This window comes from Chiroxiphia lanceolata, chromosome 3 (assembly GCF_009829145.1).
Source record: "Chiroxiphia lanceolata isolate bChiLan1 chromosome 3, bChiLan1.pri, whole genome shotgun sequence".
Classification (NCBI taxonomy): Eukaryota; Metazoa; Chordata; class Aves; order Passeriformes; family Pipridae; genus Chiroxiphia; species Chiroxiphia lanceolata.
The window spans coordinates 22,801,523-22,825,863 of NC_045639.1; the positions used below are offsets into that span (position 1 = coordinate 22,801,523).

Here is a 24,341-nt window from a genome sequence, read left to right on the forward strand (position 1 = left end):
GGGTATTTGGACTCCATTATACATAATGCTTTCTGATCTGTGAGTCTTTGTCTAGTTGCACAAGACTGGAATAATGGGTCTTCCTGTTTTTATCTAGCTGTACTTTTAGTCCTTGGAATTTTTCTGTAATGCACAAATTAGGATGGAAAGTTAGCTATGCCAGGTAGAAGAATATATAATTCAGATTGAGGCTTAAAAATGAAAGATTATCTTTGATTATAATTTTGCTTTTGCCCTTCTGGGTTCATGCTGTCCTCATAGCAACTGTGCATTATTCTATAAAACAATTGGCATGAAATGTTTTAAGGTATTTTAAAAGAAAGTACATATGGTCTCTTTCATGTTTGCTTTCTCCTCATCCTTGCTTTGCATTGTATTTGGCATTTTGTGTGGTGCAGATGGAGAGCACTTTGTTATGGGCAAAGCTGTTCTTTGAAGGACAACACATGGACACTCTAGAGTAGTAGGATGTATTTTATTTATTGTAGACTGGGCCATACATAAATCAGAGAGAGGAAAAACTGTGAACCTTAAGGTTCTGTTTTTCTGTGTAGAGAAAGTGATAATTTCCACTCACTTGGAAAACTTTACATCAGCTTCAGGAGGGAAAGAATGAAATTTGATTGTAATGGACCTGAAGATGAATGCTATTTCCCATTTACTGCCAAACAAGTATTGGTGACGAAACACTCAATATTTGACCTCGAGGAACCTCTTGAATACCCAGCTACCAAATGCTTTTGGCAAATCCCCGGCTGAAAAGCATCTATTTCTAAACAAAACTTAAGAAATTATATGCCACATACAGATAGCAACTAGAACACTTTTCAATGCCACAAAAGTGTGTTTTTCTGTAACCTCAGTAGTTAAGCAGTTTACAAGGTGGTGTGGACACTCAAAGGTAAGATGGTCCATACTGGAGATTTCAGCCACGTTCAGTGGCTGCAGATACAACGGTGCCAGAGGAAGACTTAAGCACTTTCTGACCGACAAGAAGTGACCAACTCTACACATCAAGAGATAGTCTGACAGAACAGTCCCATGGTGGCAAAGTTGTCCACACATTCTCACTTCTGTACCCTCAACGGCTTCAGTATAATTAGCTGCTGAGTCAGGGAACTGAGGCAATTAAATTTAAGAGTTTTTTTTGAGGTTAGCTTCCTCAAGGGACTCTTAAGTCAGTGCTGTTACCAGAAGAAATGCTTACCAAGGCTTGCTGGTTGTGCATCTGTACAGATCCTGGGATTGCCTCTTCAGTTGTGCAAGCTAGGTTTGCTCCAGCTGCTATTGAACTAAGCTGGCTGACTGCTCAGAGCTGAGCAGTGAGAGGCATAACTTCCAACAAAGCAGTAATAACGACTGTTGGAAATAGCACCAGCATTAACTGGTGTGGTTAGTCCTAAATTCCACTCAGCAGAGGGTAAGCACTGAGGACAGAGACAAAACAACAGAAAGCACTATCATCTGCATAGAAAAACCTAAAAACGGTGGGATTTACATACAGACATAGGATTTGAGAATAATACCTTTAAAGGCTTAATTTGATTATAAAACATGGAGGTCAGAGTTTCTGTAAATCCTTTAGAAGGAAAGAAAAATTAAGAGGTATAGCTTGCTGACTCAAAACAAGAACTCAGTTCCTTGAATGCTTAGTTAATCAAGCTTCTCAGATAAAGACAGTACTGGTTACCTTGAACCACTTGGCATACTTGTATCAGCAATTTTTCTATGCTTTTGCAATTTGATTTTATCACAATAAGATCAAGGCAGCTGGACATAGAAAACATGTTTCAGTTAATTCTGCTAGACTCTCAACCAGGCTGACATCAGCCTAAAAGGAAAAAAGAAAAATGCCTGGTGGTCCATAAAACAAGTTGTTCCGCTAAACAGGTACTATTTGAAAGGAGAAAATCTCACATACCCACAGAATATTATTCATGCAAGTGGTAACCCATTAGTGTAAATCATCTCTAGACAGCTATTTATGAGATACAGGAGATAATGGTTTGGCTGCAAAACATTTCTGGAGAAGGAAAATATTATGAAAGAATGGAGAAACATGAAATCCTATTGTTGTAGTGTCTGATGACTCTCATGTACTTCAATAGGGTTCACATCTCTTTATTCTGCAATCTGTTATTTACAAACTGCATGGAAGAATCCTGCATGAAAACCTGGTTTAGGCAAGGGAAGTTGTACCCTACACAGCTGCCCTAATAATTAAAATTAAGACAGAATTAAATACCAAACCTACTTATTTTAGGTTATGTTTCTACTACTTCCATCTACTTTAACATCCAGAAGTAGGTTAAAGTTAAGCCAGTGGATTTTTTTATACTCTTGTTTTGCCTAAGATACTAGATATATTCAGATAATCACTTTTTAAAAATCCATTTTTTTACAAGAACTATAAAAAAAATCCCTGAAGCACTACATTACCTTTCACAAGATGGTGGCTTGTTATTCAGTAAACAAGGAAAAGTTGTTCTGGCCCCTATTTGTACTTGAGTGCTTCTGCCAAAAGATGTAACTTGATAATAACTACTTTTTTTTTTTTTTAAAAAAGCCCACTACACATTTACTTTCACTTTCTAGCTGTAACAGACCTTTCACAAAAGCCATTTGCTCTCAAGTCATTTATTTCCTTGCAAAATACAATCTACAACGTAAAACACAAACCAGCATGTCTCCTGATCGCTTGCAGCTACTACACTATTTAATATTACTGTAAAGTAGGCATGAAAATCTGAGGTGGAAAACACAAGGTAGTTGGATCATATTCCCTTGAAATACCCCAATTCTTCTGCAGTAAAAAAAAATTACTAGGGATTCCGAGGTTTTGCCTTGTTTTGAAGTTCATAGGAACTATTACACCAGAACACAGAGTAAATGCTCCAACCTAAGGATCTTCTACCAGCTACCCTTGGGAAAAGCATGGCTGAGGAGTTAAGTGTCATTAACCAGCAGGACAGTGATCTCATTTCAGCATCAGGGATGACTTACAATGGTAAAGCATTTAATATTAATATGTAAACTCTCTCAAGTGCTTTCTAAAATGTCAATTGCCCCTCCCCAATTTACAAAGCATTATTTTATAACTACTGTATTATGCAACTGTTATGAAGTTATGTTATAAGCAGTTACAATGCCTTTGCTACAGTTTGAATCTGTAAGAGCTGACTGAGCAATGGGCTGTTATGGGATGTCTAGTTAGGATACATCAAGCTAATTTTTCTAACACATCTTGCCAGTATCTTATTTCAGATAAACTATTGGTATCAAGAGCTGTAGTGCTAATGGTTCAAGAGGAAGCTAAGTAGGTAAATACAGTAGTTTCCAGAGTGGGAGAAGAAAGGGGATAGCAAGGCGAGTACAGGCATTACATACTTGATTATACTTTGTCTCTTCTTAGACTACAGACACCATCAGATGGACATGGGGTGTTTAAAGTCTTTTAGATTTAACTAACACATTCCTAATATCCCTGCTGGAAGCAGGCAGTCATTGCAGTACTAGAGGAATAACTAGAAATGCCATTCAGCATGAAAACGCTCAGATCTACTGCCAGTAAGTTTCCCTACATACATTTCAACACTTACTTTTCAGGAGGGTGTAATGATTTACACGCTATTCTTAAGTATAGGCAATTTCAACAGTAGATTAGTAACAAACTGCCAAGCTATATGTGCCTGTCAACAATAAACAGCAGAGCTGTTACTGTCTTTGGACTATAACAGTTGCCATGTAAAAAACACTGTTTATTAAAAAATTACATATCTGAAGTCAGTAAGAGACCATTAGTAAGTATTGTGTACATTTTACACATTCAGCTGACTTCAACTGTTAACAGTTTTAAAAACAGGAAGACTAAAACTTCAAGTCTATGAATGTCTGACAACAAATTGTGTAATCCCAGTGCATCGTTTTTGGCGTTGTTAAGTCTGGTCTTGATACCTCAGTGTCAACATCCATCAGGTGCAACCGCCACATGCTCCTTCATTCTGTGGCTTTCTGTGGAAGTATGTGCAGATCTTCCTCATGGAAACTGAAGTGGTTGCAGCCTAGCAAGAAACAGAAACAAAAAACAACATGAAACATTTCTAGGTTAACATTCATATGCTGCAGGAGTCTCAAAGTCTCCCCTCCATCATTGCTCCAGTTTGTTCAGCTTCCCAACTAAGTTAGTAAATGAAAGGTTCTTTGCTACAATCTGTCTCACAGGTAAGACACTACCTACAGGAAACACTGTCTAAATCCTAGGGTTGTCCTACTGCCATGAGAAATGCAGTCCAGCTGCAGTTTCAGCTTCCCTACAGCAGATAAGAGAGCTGCAGATTTCCAAGATACAGGAAATTCAGTGAATGCTGCTAGGTACTCCAAGCACCTCCTCAGGCTGTGAGCACAACACAGGAGAATCCCAAAATCTGAACTAGAGCATACTGGGCAGGAAAGGTAATTATCCTATATAGTAATCTCTCTCTAGAGCAAAACTTTCTGTCTTGTGTTTAAACACGTACAGCATAAAGCACAAGTAGTTGTAGGTTTCCCATAACCAAGACTTGGTACAGCCACAATATGAAGAGTCCAGTTGCTAGGAATAACTTAAGGAGTAGTGGCTTAACCATGTCATACCTGATAAAAGTGTTGGAAAAGGTGAAGTCAGGTAAGAAATGAGATACCAAAATAAGCCTTAACTTCTAGCATCAATATTCTTCTAGATATTCAATTGAGAGTAGAACTAAAATTTGATGACTGAAAATTTACCTGACATTTACCAAAATATAACTCAAAGTCACCAAGACGAGCCAAGTTTGGTCTGTTTTAGAAAAATATAATTATAATTTCCTAGTTCGTACATTAAAACCTCAAGCCGACCTCAAGCTTAACTTTCATTTCAGATCCTAGGATGAGTTTCGTGCAAGGCTTCCCATACATCAAAAGCAGGATTATGTAGGTCAAATCCTGCCCTCTCTTGATTTCTTTCCTTTGTTTTCTAGTTTTCCATTGAAGAAACTGAAGGCATTATTTAACCCCACAGTTATAACACGGGTAATAAATTCTTTTGCTACCTGAGCTAGAATTTAGCTCTTTCCTCTGATGCTAAAAGTGGCTTTCCAGTAACACAAACAGGCAGATGTGACTGTGGACACATATATAGCAGATCTGCCAGGGAAGGTGATGTCATTATTGTGCCTCTTAGAGCTGTGTTCAAGATGATGGAGACATTCTTCAAACATCTACCAAGGGACTGCAAGGATCTCTGAGCTCCTGTGTGCCCTAAGTCCCTTTAAAATAGGGATACCACTATCCTAAAAATTTGGTTCCTGTATGGAGGGAATTAGTAGATAACAGCATTAATGCACCTGGTTTATTAGGCCAGAAATCATCCCTTTTGTCCATAGTCAAAGGGATCAGATAATTCTTTGAGTGTCCAAAGAAGAGAGAACAAACAAGGGAGGAGTGACAACTAGGGATAACTTCTTTCATGACAGTTGTTGCTGAATGCCCTACTTACAGTTTTCGGTGAAGTGGCCACTGCCACAGACTCTTGTCTTTTGGCAACAGGACTGCAAGATGACGGGGAGCTGTCTGACATGCTCTGGCTGCCAGGTCTGCCAATTCGTAGCTTCTCTCCCAGAGCAGACAGCCAATTTCTTCTTTCAGGAGAACTATTCTCTTTATCTACTACCTCAGTGCCTTTCCCACACGGGGATCTGAAAAGATGGAGGGAAGTTTGAACACCTGATGGATTAATACAGCTTCCAGAAAAGGAAGGTTCTTTTGGGCTGTGGCTGGAGCCTTCGCAGTCATTACCCAAGTCAGCCTGGCTGAGACAGTCTTCATCACAAGCTTTTTGGTCTGCAATGAAGTGACATAAATTCAGTTTGGATTTCTTAGCTGCATGGTCCAGTTCAGTCACACAGCTACAGGCCTGCAGACACTTGTGCCCCACATCATCCTCCTTGCTGCAGTCAAGCCTTCTCTTGGCACGCTTTTCGAACTGCGTGTGTGGTGCTTTAGGAGGGCAGGCAGCTTCCAGGAGACCTTGGGTGACTTCTGCCAGGGCTTTTCTAGGAGAAGGAGCCTTTTTCCCCACTTCTGGAGGAGAAGAGCACGGAGTCCTTGTAACCCAGCGTTTAATGGACATTTTGGAGGAAGGGATCACTTTGGGAGACGCACATGGGCTGGCTTCAGTCTGCTTGGCTGGAGTGGAAGCTGTGGCCGTCTGGGATTTGAGAGCAGCCGTCGGAGTGTTTGTTGACAGCGGAAGGTCTCCAGAATAAATGGGAGCACAGGCAGCTGGACGTGGTGAGGAAATACATGCACTGCCCACTGTGAAGGCCTTGGCAGGAGTATTCTGTGGGCTGGTTGGCTGTCCTGATAAGGGAGAAATAAGCAGTCTGATGAGGAATGCAGAACAGCAGATTAAAGACAGTCCTGTTATAAAGCCCCCTTCCAACTAGGAGATGAATTCAGTGCTGACCCTGCACCTCAGACACACCATTTTTAACTATGAAATTGTATAAAACCCTCTAATTTCAGCTAGAATATAAAATTCTACATCATATTGGTAAGTATAATACAGTACATTTCTGCAATGTTTGACATCTATCCCTTCTGTAATAAGTACTCTTACACGAGCTACAGCCAAAACGAACAGACAAAACAGACCTTCCAAGCTTTGTTGGAGCCTTGCACTAATTTGGTCCGGAAACGGTGGTTTCCACCTGCACTGCCATCTTTAACTGCTGCATAACTGAGTTGAGGGACAAAGGTACTGTAAGCAGGTCCTACAGCTAATTACAATACCAAGGAAGCCTTACACTATGATGCCCTACTATATGAATAATGCACCTAGTCAGATGTTAATAGTTGCATATTTTAAAAATGTTAGAAGTGTGAGAACTTTCATTTTCTTGTCTTTTTGCTGGAGGATTTTCTGCAATGCTATATTAATATGGACATGGTAGTTATTTACCACACCAAGGGAAATGTGAGAAATTCTTCACCTCATGAACAAGGACTTAAATTCCAAAGGAAATAAAATCTGTCACTGCAGTAAGTTATTTCTTTGAAACAAATGATACCCAAACAGATATTTCACAGTGGCTTTTGAGATGGTTAGCCAAGATGTAAACACCTCTGCTTGTAAAAAAGAAGTTCTGAACATCCAGCTTCTTAAAACAGTAGTCATAGATAGGGCCATAAGGACCTCAATAGCAATAGTGTGAATCATATAAAGCAAACATCTTGGTCTGCAGCAATATTAGAGGGGATTCTTTAAATTTTGGTTTTGGTCTTTTTATTTCCAGCCCACTCCAACAGAGAACACATTAGTGGGTTTGTTAGATGCCTGCTTTCTCATTCATCTAACTTACAGTGAAATTAAACAGCATAGTGCCTTAGTTACTTTATGCTCTTCCACTGCTGAGCACAAGGGCACTAAACATTTCCCGTATACCAGACTGAACTCCTCTTATGCAGCATTTGCACTGTGCTATAAAGCACTTCATTAGAACAACGAGAAGTCTAGTGTGAATAACCTGCCATTTTCTTTACGGTGCTGGGCTGTCTCACAAATAACATGTTCAGTGAGCGACTCTTTGATATATATACACCATATACCATACTAAGCCTCTTTTGATCCTTCCTTTCACTGTATTAGCTAGTATCCAAAATACAAGTAGTGCTGCATCAGAGCAAAATTAAATAGGATCCCATATTAAAGGATCCCACATTAAAGGATCCCAGTACAAATAACTTTAACATCCAGAACAGAGTTAAAGGCTCCTTTCCTGATAAAATATGCTACTTTGTAACAACTTGCTTCAATCTGGACTAAGAGAAAGTAACTGCTAAGATTGTTTCTCTTAACCTTTACTTTAATGAGCACTTACAAGACAATAATAACTCAAATGGGGAATTAGTTGCATTCAAAAATCTAAGCTCCTAGAGGCAGAAGAAAGTAGCAAGCTCAGCAACTCTTGATCCATAATGACCATTACAAATTCATATAGCAGAAATATTGCATGACTAGTTGGATACGAGCATTTTCAATCCCAAACCAGTCTGAAAGCTATGCTTTGGGCATGCTGGATAATGGAAAAAGAGCTACCCTGGGAATTGGATTAGTGCCATGGCAAGAAGTAAACACAAATTTGAGATAAAGAATACAAAGATCAGGCTTTTCTTTCCCAGACTGCGTGCATGATTCAGGCTTCTACTAAGCCAGGTTCAAGCTGGTTCCACTTATGCTGCCACTACACATAGTACAATACTGTAAATACCTGCAGTCAATCTGCATCTCACCAAAGCAGGTTATTTCAGATATTTCCTACGTTCTCTGCCACAAATCTCCTAGAGGGATATTATCAATCTCCAGATTGATAATCTCCAAATTGTCCATGTACAGGTGTGCTCCAGAAATTTGGGTACTCAAAAATATAGAGAAAGTAGTACACCTTAGAGAAACCACAGAAGTATTTGCCAAAGCAAAGGAAACTCTGCTTGCTACATTTGACGATATAGGTCAACAGTCAATATCCACCCTCATCCTCACAATTTGTTCCACAGAAATGGGTGGGGAACTACCTAGATTCATTCCAGCAGGTCTGAAATAGTACTTTGCTTGCCAGCTCTGAATCAGTCTCTGCAGATAACTCCCATATTCTAACAGCACGTGCTTTGTGTTCAGGAGCCAAGGTCAGCAGGAAGCCTGTTGTTGTGTTTGCAGTGTCTCTGTTTCCTCTTCCCTCCTGAGTTACTTTAATGCAGCAAGAGCAAGGAGAAATAAGTCATTTTTCTAGTATAATTGCCAAAGCTGACTTGTAAAGTTTTAGTGTACAAGTACTTTAGGTTCCATGCTTCTGGACTAGACTTATGCTTACCTCTCTTGCTGAAACTATTACACAAAGAGATTTTTGAGCCTTCTCTGAAACAGAGTGTGTGCACACACAAACCATTTACCAGCTATGAAGCAGACCTGGCACTCTCCCTCCTATTGTCCTGCAAACTTCCTGCTAGACTTGTTACTCACTGGCAAAAGGTTAGAGGTAATGCTATCCCATCAGTGGGATTTGAAGACCTTCAGCCTTTATTTGTGATAGCCAAGCTGAAATTCATTTGGAGGGTGGCTAGAAAAGATAGCTGGAATGCAGGAAGTCACACCAGCAGCTGCTGGGAAGCTATTGTATTCTTAGTTTCAGAGCTACTCTACAGAGAACTTCATCTTATTTCACTTTGGAGGGAGGGTGGTTATTTTCCTTTCACCTACTCTACTGCAATAAAATGCAGGTTTCAGACAAATCAAAGTAGTATTAAGATCCAGGATTCCATTCTTCTGGTCTAGGGTACCACCTACCTGGTGACTACTTTCTCTACAGAGCCCAGATACATTTGCTAGCTGTGAGAGCATGCTGCATAGCTTGCCTGATTGCCTAGGCTTTGAGGAAAGGTACTGCATTTGTTCACTAGCCTTAACATGTGGATAGATGAACTGATTAATTATGAAACACTAGAATCACATCATGATTGTATTTTTAAGTACTTTTCACTACACAGCATCAGCCTGTATACAGTCAGTACCACCGACTGAAGCTGAAGAGATACAATACCAGTATCTGCAGCAAAGAAATCTGTGCACAATTGAACTAGTGGGCAGGAGGAAACAGTTCAGAGTTCCAAGGCTGTATGTGTACTGTCACGCCTTTCCTGGGTAAAATGGAAAAAGCATATGATCTTACTGCTCTCTGATATTAATTGATACTAAAAAAAAAGGTGTGACTTGTTGCTACAGTGACATCTCCTTTGGCTGTTCAATTATTGAACCCTGTTGAAACCCACTGAAGATCTGGCTGCCTGAGAAACTGTATCAATGAATATTTGCCTTGTGGTCTGGTCATACAAACTAGGCCATACTTGTAAGCTCTTTCAGCCAGCTTGTCTTGTTGATGGCAGAAGTATTTACAAGTAGAAGTGTTTGTCTGGTTATATGAATTATTGCCTAATATGAAAAAAAAAAAACCCAGAAGAATAATAAGATAAGCCAAAGGCTTTTGTTGGTAGAGAAAACAGCCAAAACTCAGAAGCCACGCTGCAGAGCAAAATAGCTCAGGGGCCTTACCTGCTCCATGCTGTTCTTCTGTTTTTTTCTGAGTGACCCAGCCCACCAAATTGATTTTTCTGGATGCTGATTTCTCCTCCTCACGAAGACGTCGTAAGCGCCAAATCCTCACAGTGTTGTCATCAGAGCACGTGGCAATCTATGGTATAAATTGGTTTATATTAGGGTATCCAGGGCACATCCTATAGATGACTGTGAACTACAACAGCTATGTCTGATACACCATGCCAATATGAACAATGTTGAAGCCTGGTTGAGGGGACACAAGATTTGACCATAAAACAAAGAAAATAGCTCTGTTTCATTAGCATACTAGAGAGCAGGATTTGCTTTAAAACAGACAAGGCTGCCGCATTTGTATCTTTCTGCTAGAGAAATCTCAGTCACCATCAATAGTTTGCCTTGAAGTGCTCTGCTCGGGAAGAGTCATGGCACATTTTGAGTTTTCAATCACTCAGAAGACAAAAGCAGCCATGCTGGTTTTTGCACATGCACCTCATTCTGTGTCTGTTGCTCAGGACCTCTTCTGCTCGAGGACAAACATTTGCAGCTGAGAAGGTGACACTGGAAGGTTGTTGCCCTGGCCTTAAGCGCTATCTCTTCCGAGTCAGATGTCAGGAGTATCTGGCAGAGAAACCGACTCTTCTAGAAACATTGGTCTAGATTCCTGCTGCAGCACCACGCTCTCCAAAAGGATCTGTGCAATCTCAAATGAAGAAGCAGTAGGACCAATCTAGCCCACATTTTATGGCTCTCTTTAGACAGATTAGCTGGTGACTCAATCGGGAATCAGCAGAAAGTAAAAGGAAATGCTGTGGTGAAAGTTCACAGTAATCTGAATGGGAAAGTGACTCTACTCTGACCTTTGTCACACCAATGTTGTCCCTGCAGAAAGCAACTTTGCCTCTCAAATCACTCCAAGCAGCTTCCTGACCTGTCTTAGCACCACATTTTCCAATTCATGCTTTGGCATCTGAACAATGGCTGACTATTTCACCAGTGTGAACAATGATTTTAAAGGCTGAATTGGTCTGCCTTTCCAACACATCATGATCAGGATGCTGGGCTATCTCTAGATCACAGATTTCATCTAAAATGCCTGTTCTCGTATTGTGCATCCTACGCAACCAGAACAATTCCACATTTGCCTGCAGGATTTCCACCCCCCTACATTGCAATGCTTTTCTGAAGACCTGGTGCTGCCATGCAAGGTAGGAAAAGTGACTGACTGGCTTAACACTGTAGGATGAAAGAAACTCTGGCTATTACTACAACACTCTCCAGGACTTTTCAGGGTTACTTCTCGTTTTGAGCTAGGCCGAACATTTGAACTGACCTCCTACTGCAGTTGTTTTCCTTTTTGTAATACCTGGTGCATAATTACTGACCCAATTTCACTGTAGGTTTTTTTGTCATAAAAACAGCTCAGATTTTGAAAAAAGGTCACAATGAAAAGAGTCCATATGTTTTTTAAAGGGCATTCAAAACTTCTTGCCACTCTGTACAAGACTAGCAGATGTATCAATGGTCAGAAGGAAAGCAAGATGAAAAAATGGAACAACAAAACAAGCTTTTGGCTTACAAAAGCCCTGATTAAAGGATTTCAGTTTTGTCTCTTATAGGTAGTATCATAACCTCTCACTAGGAGAGGTCTTTGTTGATTTGCAATTTTCTAGGAGTTTTCAAATAGCCTAAATTATTTGAAAATAATAAAAAAGCTCTGATACGTTGTAGTCATATGACAAGCTTGTATTACTGTCCCACAAAATGAACATTTTTAAAAGTTATTGACTGAAAATTTTCTCCCAAATAAACAAATGCTGCTGCAACTTTGAAAGCAGATGTTGCCACATCACATGTATTGTTTCATGGGAAAGACCATTTTCCAGGAAACAAACCTTAGTGTAGTCTGAAGGACACCAAGCAATGGAGGTAACTTCTTGAGAGTGACCGAGGAGTATCCATGGAGGAAGGCTGGGCTCAGAAACCTTAAAAATTCCATAGAAAAACAAGTATACAGTCAGAAGGCATGCAGCCTAATATACATCTCTAAGACCACCTGTGAAGCATGTAAATACTTTCCATCTTCCCTGTATGAAATGCATAAATCAAACGCACTCCGGCTGTCATCATGATGCAACAACTGACAGAGCCCTAAGAATCAGTTCATGTTGCATTTCTAGAGGTGAAGCAGCTGGTCAGCACTGAGATGTACTGACTTGCCTGGAAACACTTGTTCAATTCCTGCTACACACAGGATTTCTGCCTCCAGAGTTGTCAGCCCAAAACACAACACAAGTATTTTAAGGTATTAAGTACCTCTACTTGTTCTATGTAAGATGCTTAAATTTTGGGAAGCTCATAATTTGAATCAGGACAGGCAAATACATTCCCAATCACAGGTCAATGGATTAATAATAAAATGAAACTGCCACAAACAAAATTCTACAGATGAACCTTCACTGGCTTTGCACTAGCATTTGTGTGACTGTGCCTCCTCCAGCCAACCAGTTGCTCCAGAGATCTTCTTAAGGGTTCATAAAAAAGCTCTCTAAATTTTGCTCATTCAACTGATCTCCATTTCTCTTACACTCTTCAATAAAAAAAAACAAAAACAAAACCAAACAAACTTTCTCCTGTTCTACAGTATTGCTACTTATCTTTGACTACAGCTCCTGTAAGTAACAGACAGAGCTGAAGCCAGTATTAAAGTGGCCCAAAGAAGAAAACACACATGCATACACACACCCCCCTACACAATCACAGAGATTCTATCCAAGTTTTCCTTGCTTTCAGCAGGCAATCCTTTCTGGAGCTATGAGTCACCATCATTGATGTGACATTTTAAGGGGGATTTATCAAGGGATTTGAATAAATGACTAAGTGAATGAACAGATCCTTTACTGTGTGGGAAAAGGAGTAGACATGACATACATACATAGGTTTCAAAGGAAGATGCAAGACGTCGGGAAAGGCTTTTGAGTTACACACAAATTTTTCTCTTGCGGATCACCTCCAACAAAAGCCTGCAAAACTGCAGTTGAATATCCAGCTTCAGATCTTAGAAGTTGTTCTGATACAAAGAGGTTCATCTTAATAGGACACTTTTTTTCCCTGGCATAGTAGAGACAATCACTTGACTAAATAGCCACTAAATGCCTTGGTCAGAGTATTCTCTTCTCTGCTAAAACATGTAATACCATGGAAATGAAATCCCTATGTAGGGAACAAAGAACAGGATACCCTGGTGCAGAGAACACCTTCACTTACATTTAATAGCAGTCTTGCTATACACTCATAACAGCCACAGCAGCTGTCCAGTAGCCACTGATCACTGAAAGGAATGCAGAGTAAGACAATTACCCTTTTTGGGATGCAGTGGTTTTATGCTATACTAGTGTAAATTAACCAACTATCCCCAAGATACATTATTGTGAAGTGAAGAAGGACGCATAGTTATAGCTGTGTCCACTGGGTTTGGCAGAAGACAGTTGGTCAGTTTGCGCATGTCAAGTCAGGATTAGCCACAGCACATGCTGCTTTTTTTGTCTGATTTGACAGGATATTGTTGGGGAAGTGAGACCTATTGCAGAAAAGTTAAAAAGAGAAGCCAAGGAAATGAGACTTTTTTTAGTTACTCTACTCACTGAAACAGTTGTTATATCCATCTTCAAGATTCAGCATAAAATGGCATATCTAGTTTTATGCACCATGATACAGAAGCACGTACATTCCAGTTCTGAGACAGACTAAAGCATAAGTTGATCACCTTGGAGTGATCTGTATCAAAGGATGGAGAGAACAATGAAAGTACACATCTATAAATGGTATTGTATTATTACCAGGAAGGTATCTCAGCTAGGTACCATCTTTGCAGAAAAACCTCTGCTCTTTGCTTTTAAAATCTTATGATTGTTCAAGAGTCAGTTCATTAATCAATGAACTTGTAATTTACAAAAACCAAACCCAACACAATAAAGCAAGTGTTCATTGCCTGGAAGTGATTTATATATGAAAATAGACTGAAATAGCATCCTCGTCAGCAATAACTTCTACCCACAGTGTTCTTTCTGAATTGCTCACCCAAACACAAACTTAGCACTGCTGCAAAAGTTTCTCAAAGAAATAATTTGAGTGGACAAGGCCTCTGCCTTTCATCCCTCTCTAGATCTGGAAAGCTAGCCCTCTTCATTAAGTTCCTTCTAACATTACCTGTTAATTGCACATGTAATATCTAACCATGTTTTTTTCACAGCAAAATAAGTCCTCATCCCATGAAAAGATATGTATGTTTCAGAGTCAGTAAAATCTATCAACATTTACATTAAGAAGCCTCGGATAGGACAGATCTTGAAAGAGACAACTTTGCTGGAAGTCCCACTTTCCGACATGGCTATGAGATTAAAATAAAAGTAATCATCTGACAATTAATTTTATAAATATATAATATGATCTGTCACTCATATGCGACAGCAACAGAAGCCTTCTGTATATTAATGCATTTTAAATGTGCTTAAATGCTTAAATTTTGAGATGTAATGACATCCTTGAATACTCTCAACTGTGTCCCAATGTGTGTTCCAAGAAAGTATCAAAACACTTGAATGCAGAACGTGCAACTCAAGTTTGCACAGGTATTTTTGCTGAACTTGCACTAGAACATGAGGAAGGTTAAAATTACCCCACTTGGCATAGGAATAGTCATGCTACCACCCTCCTGCTCCTAATGAGTAAGCAACCCAGCTGCTTACAAATGTTCTTCTAATCAAAGAGGCTATATGCTCAAACTGCAATCTCAGCAGGCTGACCTTCTGCTCTGTAAGATTTGTATTTTACTTTCAAACTCATTGTAAAATGGGTAAACAAGTCAACATTCCCTAAAAATTACCCCAAACCTGAAATAGGCAGTCACCTGTGGTTTCTGTCTATTCCGCTTCTATAAGAAGTCTACTCTGTTCCCATATGGGTGTCCAGTATGGAGAACAGAACTCGAAGCGTGCCTTATTCTGAGGTCCCTGCTATTATCTTGGTGACATTTGTATTTCCTACACGTCAGTGCAAGATGTCAAGTGACAAAGCCTCTCAGCTGTCAGAGAGTGGTTTGGAATTTTGCTGAAGGCTCTGGCTGAGCACTTGCTGCAATATGAAGGGTTTAACTACTGTAAATTAAGCATAAGAAAAAGCTATGTCTGAAGCAAGACCTGGAAAAAGGGGAAGTGGGGGGGGAAAAGTGCCCTTTAAAACAATTAAACTTTTAGGTTTCTGCTAATGAGTTCTATTGTTAAATATGAAACAAGAACTGTCTGTCCACTTGTCATAGCTGGCTGTATCAAAGGGATTGAAAAAGGATTTTAATGCCCATTAAAACAGATTAAGAACAGCAACTTGCAATAAGCAGCAGCAATGAGAGATGTACTGATGGCAGCAGGCCACCTCTGTTTTACATTAAACAGTTACATCGAGCCTTGACAGCAACATACACACTCTGGGCACAACATGCCAGGGCTAACCCCATGCTGCTTTGAGGAGGACTGGGAGGCAAGGAGTGTCCTCCGTGAACATGAAAAGCAAGAGCAGCTCCAGGCTGCATGCTTGGGTCTCACCCAATTGCCTCACCTTCCAGATGTATGCGTTGCAGTCACTTGAACCACTGACCAGGAACTGGTCGTCTGGGCTGGTGCTGGATTTGATGTAGAAGGTTGAATTTTGGTGCCCACTGAAAACAGCCACTGTGAAGAGAAAATTAAAAAAAGATGAATAAAATCCCCACTCAATGCACAGCCCTGGAGTCAGTTGCACAAGGAGTGCTGATCTTACAGGCTTTTCCTGCCTAGCCACGAATCCTTTGGAGAAAGTGGTCGCATTGCTCCCTTGCTCTGGGGCTCCTGTGGCAGGAAGTTTTTATTATGCTGGAGCCCTTCAGGCTTCCCAAACAAAGCAGTGGCAGTTTAATTAAAGCTTTAGCTTGACCTGGATCACAAGCAGACTCAGACATCACTTGGGCTGCCTCACTACTCTGGTTCAGGGTCCTTGTCTCTTCCTCCCTCCGCCGCCATCACCAGTCCAGTTACATCAACAAGGGCCGTCACAGTAAGTGCCTTCTTCCACGTAGGTGGCAAATTGCTGACATTCCCCCTACTGGGAGGACCTTCAGAGCCGGCAGCTGGCACAAGACCCCAGTGTGGATCTAGAACACTTAGCCACACCATGTCCTGTCCTCTCACTGGGGCAGGAAGGGTAAATTTCCCAGTGTAGCACCAGGTGGGGCTGGTACTCCCTCCTCCAGCCTTCTTTTAGTAGTAGTTCTCATGGAGGAGACAACCCACAGACCAGAGGACACATGGCTGCCTTTGGCAGTCTTTGAAAAATTCCATAATTTTTTTGCCCACAGATCTCTCAGTGCAGCAGTTACCAGACAGCAAATCCCCTCCTAAACCAGGCAGCAAGTCCTGTTACAGTGAGGATTTTCTGACGTCCCCCTCTGCAAAATAAAGCTGCTTCAGTACTGGATAAAAGCAGTTGGAACAGTGATTAAAGCTGGCGAGGGCGGAGAGAGGCACAACCTGCGGGCAGGCGCTGCCCTCTGTGGGAACCACTGCACACCGAGAGGCTGCACGTGTTCCATCCAGCTGGATGAATGGAGATTGCTCCCTGGGTTTAATTGGCTGCACAGAGAAGGCAAGAGCTGTGTGAGGAGGCTGAGGAGTGCTTCGGTGAGAGCCTGCTCCCGTGAGGGAACAAGCCAGTGAGGCCATTTCCACATCTTGGCAGTGGCACCCGGGGTTAACCTCAACAACCAAGCTATTAATATTTACTAGTTGCACCACTTCTCCACTCTGGAAGCATTCCCACCCACCAGACCGCCTTCCTGAAGAGCAGACAGAAGGATACACTGTTCATTTAATTTCAGATAACTGAGAGACTGAGAAAAGGCAATGGAAAATACGTCATGTGTCTGGTTGGAATGCATCTAACAAGTTTTGCCACTTTCTGAAAAGCAGTCACTGGCCTATGACAAAGCAGCTTAGTGTATCAAAGGCTGTGGGCAATCTTGTGCATGTAAAGGTCACAGCTGTAGAGCTGAAGGAATCTAAAAATGCTGGAGATCCTTCCTCCCAGGAACTGTGGTAGAAGTTAAATTTAAAAGGCACCTTAAAATACCCAAATACAATGTATCGGGTGATCATTTTATGTAGATTCATATCTAAGACTCTGAGAAACCTATGACAGCCAGTAAGCAGAAGATTCAAACTTGCTTCAGGTGGGTAGCAGCTGGACACTGGCCATTCCTCACCAGGGAACTACAGCCAACATGCAAACTACCTTCAGTCTCTGGGTGAACCAGTATCTGCACTCATAAAAGTTTTTGTGTTGTTAATTTTGTGTGGATGGCTTAACACAAAATATGAATCTCTCCCATACAGCTTTAGAGATAAAAGCATGGAATAGGTTTCCTAAGTGTTGAACCTGATCTCTGTCTCTCTAAGTCAGAGGGACAGACTTGCCTTTGTATGCTCTGTAATATCTATTTTTTGCAGCTATTTCCACAGATATGCTTACCTGGAGTGGTCTTTAAACTTGTCATATTGAACATGTAGATACTGTCATCAGTGCAGTTAGCAAACAGATTAGTACCAGTGGAATCCAAAACTAGGCTAGAATATCCTATAGACAAAGAGAGAAGTTCTTTGTAAGAAAAAAAATTTGGAAAACAGGAGTTCTCAAAGAAATGCTCAGAGAGTGAAATTTGGAAAGGATTTCTAACATGTATGAGATTGTCATTGTAAAGTGTGTATGTTTGACAGAGCACTTGCTGAAGAAGGAAAGTTTCTAGAATAACATCTACATATTCTCATAACAATTCAGGGTGGTATTTAGAAAGGAATCACACCTTCAGAGCAGGCCAGTGATTTATTTGATGGTTTCAAAGAGATAACAGGAACAACCAATTGTAGAAGCAGAGATGAAAAATAAATGGAAACCCTTGTGCTTTGATACAATAAGCTATCCTCTGATTTCCTAGTGATTCAGATTCAAGAAAAATCTTTCCCTGCAGGCAAATTATTTCACAACCAGCTCTTCGAGGATTTCCCTCATGTCCTCGGGACTGACACTGACCATTAGCACATCAAGACAGTTGATTAGACAAATCATCAGGAACTACTGTGTGGTATCAGAGCATTGTAAGGCACTAAAGATACAAAGAAGACAGAGAAACATGTACAGGTGTGCTATCCTTTTTATAACAAGCAGCTTCAAGAATAGTTTGACTCTGGACAGTGATAATGTAAAAACCCAGTCCGGTCTGTTGTCTTTGGAAGATATAATGCAAAGAAAGCAGTTCAATTTGAATTTTACTCATGTATGAAAAAGATTAGCTAAATTCCTTATCAAGGAATAACTTATTCCCTTATCTCCATTTATGAAAATGTACTACTGAAGACTTTGCAAGTTTTTATCATTGGTGCAATATAAAAGTGGGGCACTTTCATTCTTAAACTTGAAAATTTGGTATTGGCAATCAAAATACTCCGCGGAGTTTGCCAGTCTGATCAATAACTGGCTTAAAAGATAAGAGATGTCACTGTCAGTACTTCTTCAATTCACTTTCCACTTCAACAAATGCATCTCCAATAACTTACCAAGTTTGCGAGTACTGGTTCCAGGGTAGCAAAAAGACTTGCAGGGCACCGGCTCCTGACGGTAAGCAGCGTAGTTCTTACGCAAGTCCCATACTTTGATCACACTGAAATAGAAAAGCACGAGTGTCTCCAACTTCAAAATTTCTCTTGAAATGCTGACTGGGCCTTCTAAGAGCACAGGAAATCAGGTTGCTCATTCCTGAGGAGTGTCCAGTGCTAAGGAGACAAGAACTGAGCAGAAGCAGCGCAGAGATGTGCTGAAAGCAAAACAAGCGCTCTGCTGGATATGGACGAGGAGGCAGCACTGCCTTCTGTAACTAACACAAGGTAAAACAAGAGCCTGCAAGCCAACTTTCTTCAACTAGGAAAAGGTAATACAAGGATGCCTTTTAATTCTGACATTTGTGAGAAGTAGTTTTAGTCTGTAGTTTTAAAAATTAAGTCTTTCCCTTTTTCCCTCGCTCTTGGGGACCAAGCCTCTGTCATGAGCGGAAAAGTCAATGTTATCTGCCCCAGAAAGGCTTTGAGCACATGGAACCTGCTAAAGAATTTGATCCAAGAGGGTAATTTCCATGCTTATCAATGAGACAGTTTGCTTGAGCTCCAAGATGTTGCAATGGATCTGGCACCTAAAAGAACGCATCTTTTGTAACTCAAGGCAACATTTTCTCAAGCACGCCTACACATATCCAGGCACCAACCACCCACTCACATCACAAAACAGCTGTATAACAATAGTCTGTGTGTGGTCTCAGAAGTCCAAGAGAGAAAGATAAGAATTGCTCTAATTCTGCCTCATACCAAGGACACCAAAACGAGCATTTACCATATATGCACAATTTGTCCACTGCTGCAATCTCCAGTAAGGAAGTAAAGCAGCATTCAGCTTTGCCAATGCAAACTGACAGTGTAGCTGTTGATTCTACCTAGCAATAGCTCTAGCCTTGTGCACTGAGTGATCTTAGAAAAAAAATCCCCTAATCTTTTTATGCCACTAAGAAGAGTACACAGACAAGGAAGCATCCCCCCTCCTTACCCATCAACAGCTCCTGCAGAGATAAGAGTGTGCTCGTCCTGAAGCAGCACCACAGTTACACTCTGCTGGAAATCCTTAAGAAGAAAAGAAAAAAGATCTTTATTTTCTTTTAAGGTCAGCAAGATCTTGCTGCTTAGTTCAAGGCCAAGTGAATACTGAGAAAACCTCCTCCTTCTGGCCACGCAGGAGAACCTGGAAATACCAGATGTCGTTTAGGACACAACAATCCTTCAAACACTCCCACCAGGGAAATTGCCACTGAGCGGTGAGCGTCTGGGCAGCAGTTTGAGGTTATACCTTTCAGGTCAGAGATAAGAGAGCTGCCTTTATCGCAAAGTTTAATAGATTAAATATTACCAGGTCTTATTCCAATAAGGCAGTAATTTGTCGGGTCACATTAGGGGGGGAAAAACACAGAAAAAAAAAAAATATTACAACCCTCCCCATTTCCTCCCCTTCAAAATGCTGGCTATTCCTTTCCTCTCTGGGAAGAAAAGATGTATTTTCACACAGCATTTGCACAAAGTTGGCTTTGATGGCACATGGGTTGTTAGACAACTAAACAAAATCTAAAATTAGCCACAGCAAGTGACCATGACACAAAAACCTACTTCTGCAAAGATAAATGGAAGCATTTACCACATACAAGCCACATATTTCTCGCTATGTTTACTTAGGAAGACTTCTATGCATAACAGTGTCCCCAGAAGAGAGGCTTACGTTTTGTTTGTTCCCCAGATACCTACCACCAAGGGAGCAAGTCCTTTTAAGTTCTGCCTCTTCTTCTTAGGTTTGGAAGGAGTCTGCTTGTCAGCCATGTTGTGTGCACCACTGATTTGTTTCACCTGCCTGTAAAATCCATCTGAAAGAAACAAAGGCATCTCAATTAATAGTTTCCATGCAATTTCCCTTTCCATGCAATTTATCACTTTAATAAAACAGGCATCAGCTTGGGATTAGTCCTAAGAGGTGGCTGAGACAAACCTTTAAAATCAAAAATTGAAAACAAAAATTGTTAGTTATATATGAAACTGATGAGAACACAGTAAGCACCAGGAACATATAATGCAAAAAATTACAGAGGTCAGTGTAGCATGGACACTGAAACTAAAACTGAGCAGGCTGCCTTTAGAAATCATTACCCCCTGGTTTGGTTTTCAGCATGCATCCTGGTCTGGAGCATTCAACTCATTCCAAGCAGAATTGTCCTCGCAGTGCTTTTCCACTCTATTTTATAATTTTCTATTTAGTCTTTTGTCTGCTACTTCTCACTTTATGAAACTTACTGCTTTACTAGAGTAATGCAACTTTCTTACTTTTTTTTCCCCTACATGTTCCACTTCAATCATGTGGAGTCTCTCTTTTCCCCCACTTGTCCATTTGAAGAGCCAGGGAATCTGGGACAGATGGAAGATCAAGACATGTTCTGGCAGTGCAGGCAAGGAAGCTGCTCTGACAGAGCAGGAAACTGGGAAAAAACATAAGGGTATAACCTGACTGGGGAAGGAGAAGCTCCAGTAAACAGAGAGGAGCAGAACGAGCTCACCCTTGCATTTACAGTAGGTCTTCCCACAATATATTCAGTTGCTGCCAGCACTCACAAGCTCCTTTGTTTCTGCACTTCTTGCCTTCTTTCCCTCTCTGGCAGAAGCCTTTCCAGCTTTTCTTCATCCCTCCAGATGGCTCTGACCTAAGCAGACTCTCCCAGCTCATCTGTTTTTTGTGCTGTCCTAACAGGGATGTATTCTGTACCCCCTCATCTCCTTACCAACACACAGGATATTATCAAGCCAGCATGTGTATCGTGCCGCAAACCTGAGACTGTTACAAAGTGGAAAAATGCATTATACATAGAAGAGATACCTATTCCATCTCTTTACGGTACTAAAGCAGTAGTTATGTGACAATCCTTCCCTTTTACTGAAGTTTTGCCTATATTGTAATCAAAAGCATTAGTCCAACAAGTAACTCTGAGCAGTACTTTCACATGAGATACTCAGTTTTTTTCATACATATCTGCAAGTTCATTTACCTTTCTTGTTGCATCTGGTATCCCAAACCATGATGTTTCCATCTCTGCCTCCAGTACAGAAGACAGCTGAGAGGGAGAAAAAGAGTGCTATTAGTTTCCAAAAGTGTTAATTTAATTAACTGAATCCAGTACAATGACATCTGTGCACTCTGGCTCTTCTGCCTCAACACTTGGGATACCAGTCCTAGAAATACGAAAACCAGGCCATTGTTTTGCCATACTTTTTGACTAGTTTTCTTACTTTTCCTATTCCTTTTTTTTTTTCCTAATACTCTAGAGAAATCTACTTATGAAAAGCATATTCACACATTTATGTATGGAAGTAGATATTCTATCTTAACTTTGCTCAAGATCAGAAAAGTGCAGATGTTAGCATCACGACACCATCAAGTTCCAGCAAGTTAGTTCTGCTTCTCTGGCTGGGTCCCTTGTCAGTCAGCCTGTGATATCCTGTACCTGTAGTTTCCAAAGCCCTTTTTTAGCCTTTGAAGTACTTTGCCAGAGAGAAAGAGGAACAAATAGGGAATATCATCATTTACCTTTCTCAAATCTAGAAAAAGCAACTGACTTGAGGCTACACTGGTGACCTTTGCATATGCCAAGAAGCTCGCCGGCTCTCACATCCCACACCTTGGCTGTCTGATCTCCTGAAGCAGTGACCTTCAGAAGCAAAAATAAAAAGCTTTAGTCTTTTTCTGTACACAGGTGCCGAAGCATTAAAAATAAAGTTAGAAGGCAAAAGACTACTTACAATCCTGTGTTCCCCTGGTACCCAGGCAAGGTCAAATACAGCATTTGAGTGAGCCTGCCATTCTAACAGGAAAACAAAAGTCAAGGTTAGTTCAGTGCATTGAAGCACAATATTTTGCAGAAGACTAAGGGACATCAGACATTGAAATCAGAAATCTTGTCAACAGTTTGCTTAGGCATGAGAAACAACACAGAACAATTCACCTACTACTGCTGTTGTAAGAGCATATTCATGCTCCTACTCTGTTAAGAAGACTCAACAAAGAATGTGAAAGGATTTAAATACTGCCTAATATTTTAATGACTTGCAAAAAGCTTACTTTGATTCCAGTAAATCCCATACTTGTAATACCAAATGAAGATTACCTTCTACTCAACATTTACCTTTAAAGACGAGTTTCCTGGTAGCTTGAGCTTCAGTATCATAGAGTCTAACAAATCCTTCTTCATTTGCAACTGCTAGTACATGCTCCCAATTCGGTGCTGAAAATAAATTGAAACATAATATATTATGTAGCTAATTCATACTCATACCCCTGTTCTTTGTGAAGGGATACAGACTCTTTAAATAGAGTACACAGTAAATAGATAACTGCAAAATAAACAGTATTTACATAGTAACTGAAGTATTCAAAATGCAGAAATATTGGCAAGCATTTTTGCTAGACGTTCCCTTCAGGAGTAACTGTACATGGGCAACCAAATGGCTCCAGGAGCAACTTTTGAGATAGTGGCCTCTTTCACCAGTTATAATCGTTCTCTAGTTATAGTTTTCTCTGTCTATGCTATGTATCATCTACAGCCTCCAGTAGTTTTCATGATCTGAGTTGGAAAAGCAGGAAGCTGCCTTGGAAAAATGTAAGAGCTCACGTTGAAACTAGAGTACTAAGAATGAAAGAGTTTTGCCCTAAAGATCCGGGAGCCTCCATGTTTACTCCACTCAGTATGTGCTCACTGGGGAGAAATGCTGTGTGTTATCAGCCTGGTGACATGCATCCACCATGCATCCATCTTTGGTTTCTAAAAACTGTTCTCCATGCTGTTACATCTTTTATCTATTTTGAACAAAGCCCAGTTTTTCACCTATGTAGCCTCGCACTGTCACCAAGAGGACATACCTTGAAATAGACACAGCTGAAACAAAGAGGTATTAAAATAAATGCTTTGTAGTTGCTTCTTTAAGGAAATACTTTCCATCAGTATATATAGGAGCACCACTATCCAGTGTATATCACATCTAGAAACAAGTACACTGTTACCAGCTCACCTTAAAACAAGAAAAGTCTGAAAACAAATCATGAGACAAAATCAAACAGGAACAACAAAAAAAACCTGACAGCAGTGCCCACACCCTGGCCTCCAAAAGGGTTTTCAGAAGGTGACTTTACCTGTAGAAAAGGTGCAGCCGAAAGGAGGGACCGGCATCCCCGTTTCCCCATAAGACAGGTGGTCATCCTCCTGGCTGCACTGGTAGCCATCTAGGAGATGATGCAGGGGAAGCGGCGGGGAACGACCTGCAACGGGACAGACGGACCGTAAGCGCACCAGACACGGCCGGCTCGGGCGCCAGGAGCCCCGAGGCCGCCGCAGGGGCTGTGGAGGGGTGCGGGGGCAGGTCAGGATGAGGAGCGGTCGTGCCGCGGTACCCACGGTCGGTGGTGGCGGCGGCGGCGCGGCGGAGCAGCGCGCGGCACAGCATGGCCGCGCGGACACGGCCGGTGCGCGCCAATACAACTCCCGCCAAAACGACCGGCCCGC

At 41.0% G+C, this 24,341-nt stretch overlaps 1 protein-coding gene across 1 annotated transcript; it reads right to left on the reverse strand.

Annotated features, from left to right (window-relative positions):
* Window positions 1–460: 460 nt before the first annotated feature.
* On the reverse strand, window positions 461–24,265 carry DTL (denticleless E3 ubiquitin protein ligase homolog). The gene is made up of 15 exons (XM_032684354.1): window positions 24,234–24,265; window positions 23,972–24,097; window positions 22,968–23,066; window positions 22,585–22,646; window positions 22,373–22,493; window positions 21,834–21,899; window positions 20,548–20,663; window positions 19,802–19,875; window positions 18,766–18,869; window positions 17,684–17,788; window positions 15,740–15,852; window positions 12,022–12,111; window positions 10,124–10,262; window positions 5,516–6,378; window positions 461–4,061 (listed from the first exon to the last, which is right to left on the reverse strand). Exons 2-15 carry the CDS (start codon window positions 24,006–24,008, stop codon window positions 3,972–3,974), a joined length of 2,079 nt encoding a protein of 692 aa, XP_032540245.1. The 5' UTR covers window positions 24,009–24,097; window positions 24,234–24,265; the 3' UTR covers window positions 461–3,971.
* Between the last annotated feature and the right edge of the window lie 76 nt (window positions 24,266–24,341).

Bases quoted from the DNA above. Each gene is read 5' to 3' on its own strand.
- DTL (XM_032684354.1), bottom strand. From the start codon at position 24,008: ATGCCGGTCCCTCCTTTCGGCTGCACCTTTTCTACAG. The intron at 22,647-22,967 runs GTAAATGTTGAG...TTTTCCTGTTAG, and splicing joins CAGGAAACTCGTCTTTAAAG to AATGGCAGGCTCACTCAAAT. The intron at 4,062-5,515 runs GTAAGTAGGGCA...GTTTCTTGCTAG, and splicing joins TGGCCACTTCACCGAAAACT to GCTGCAACCACTTCAGTTTC.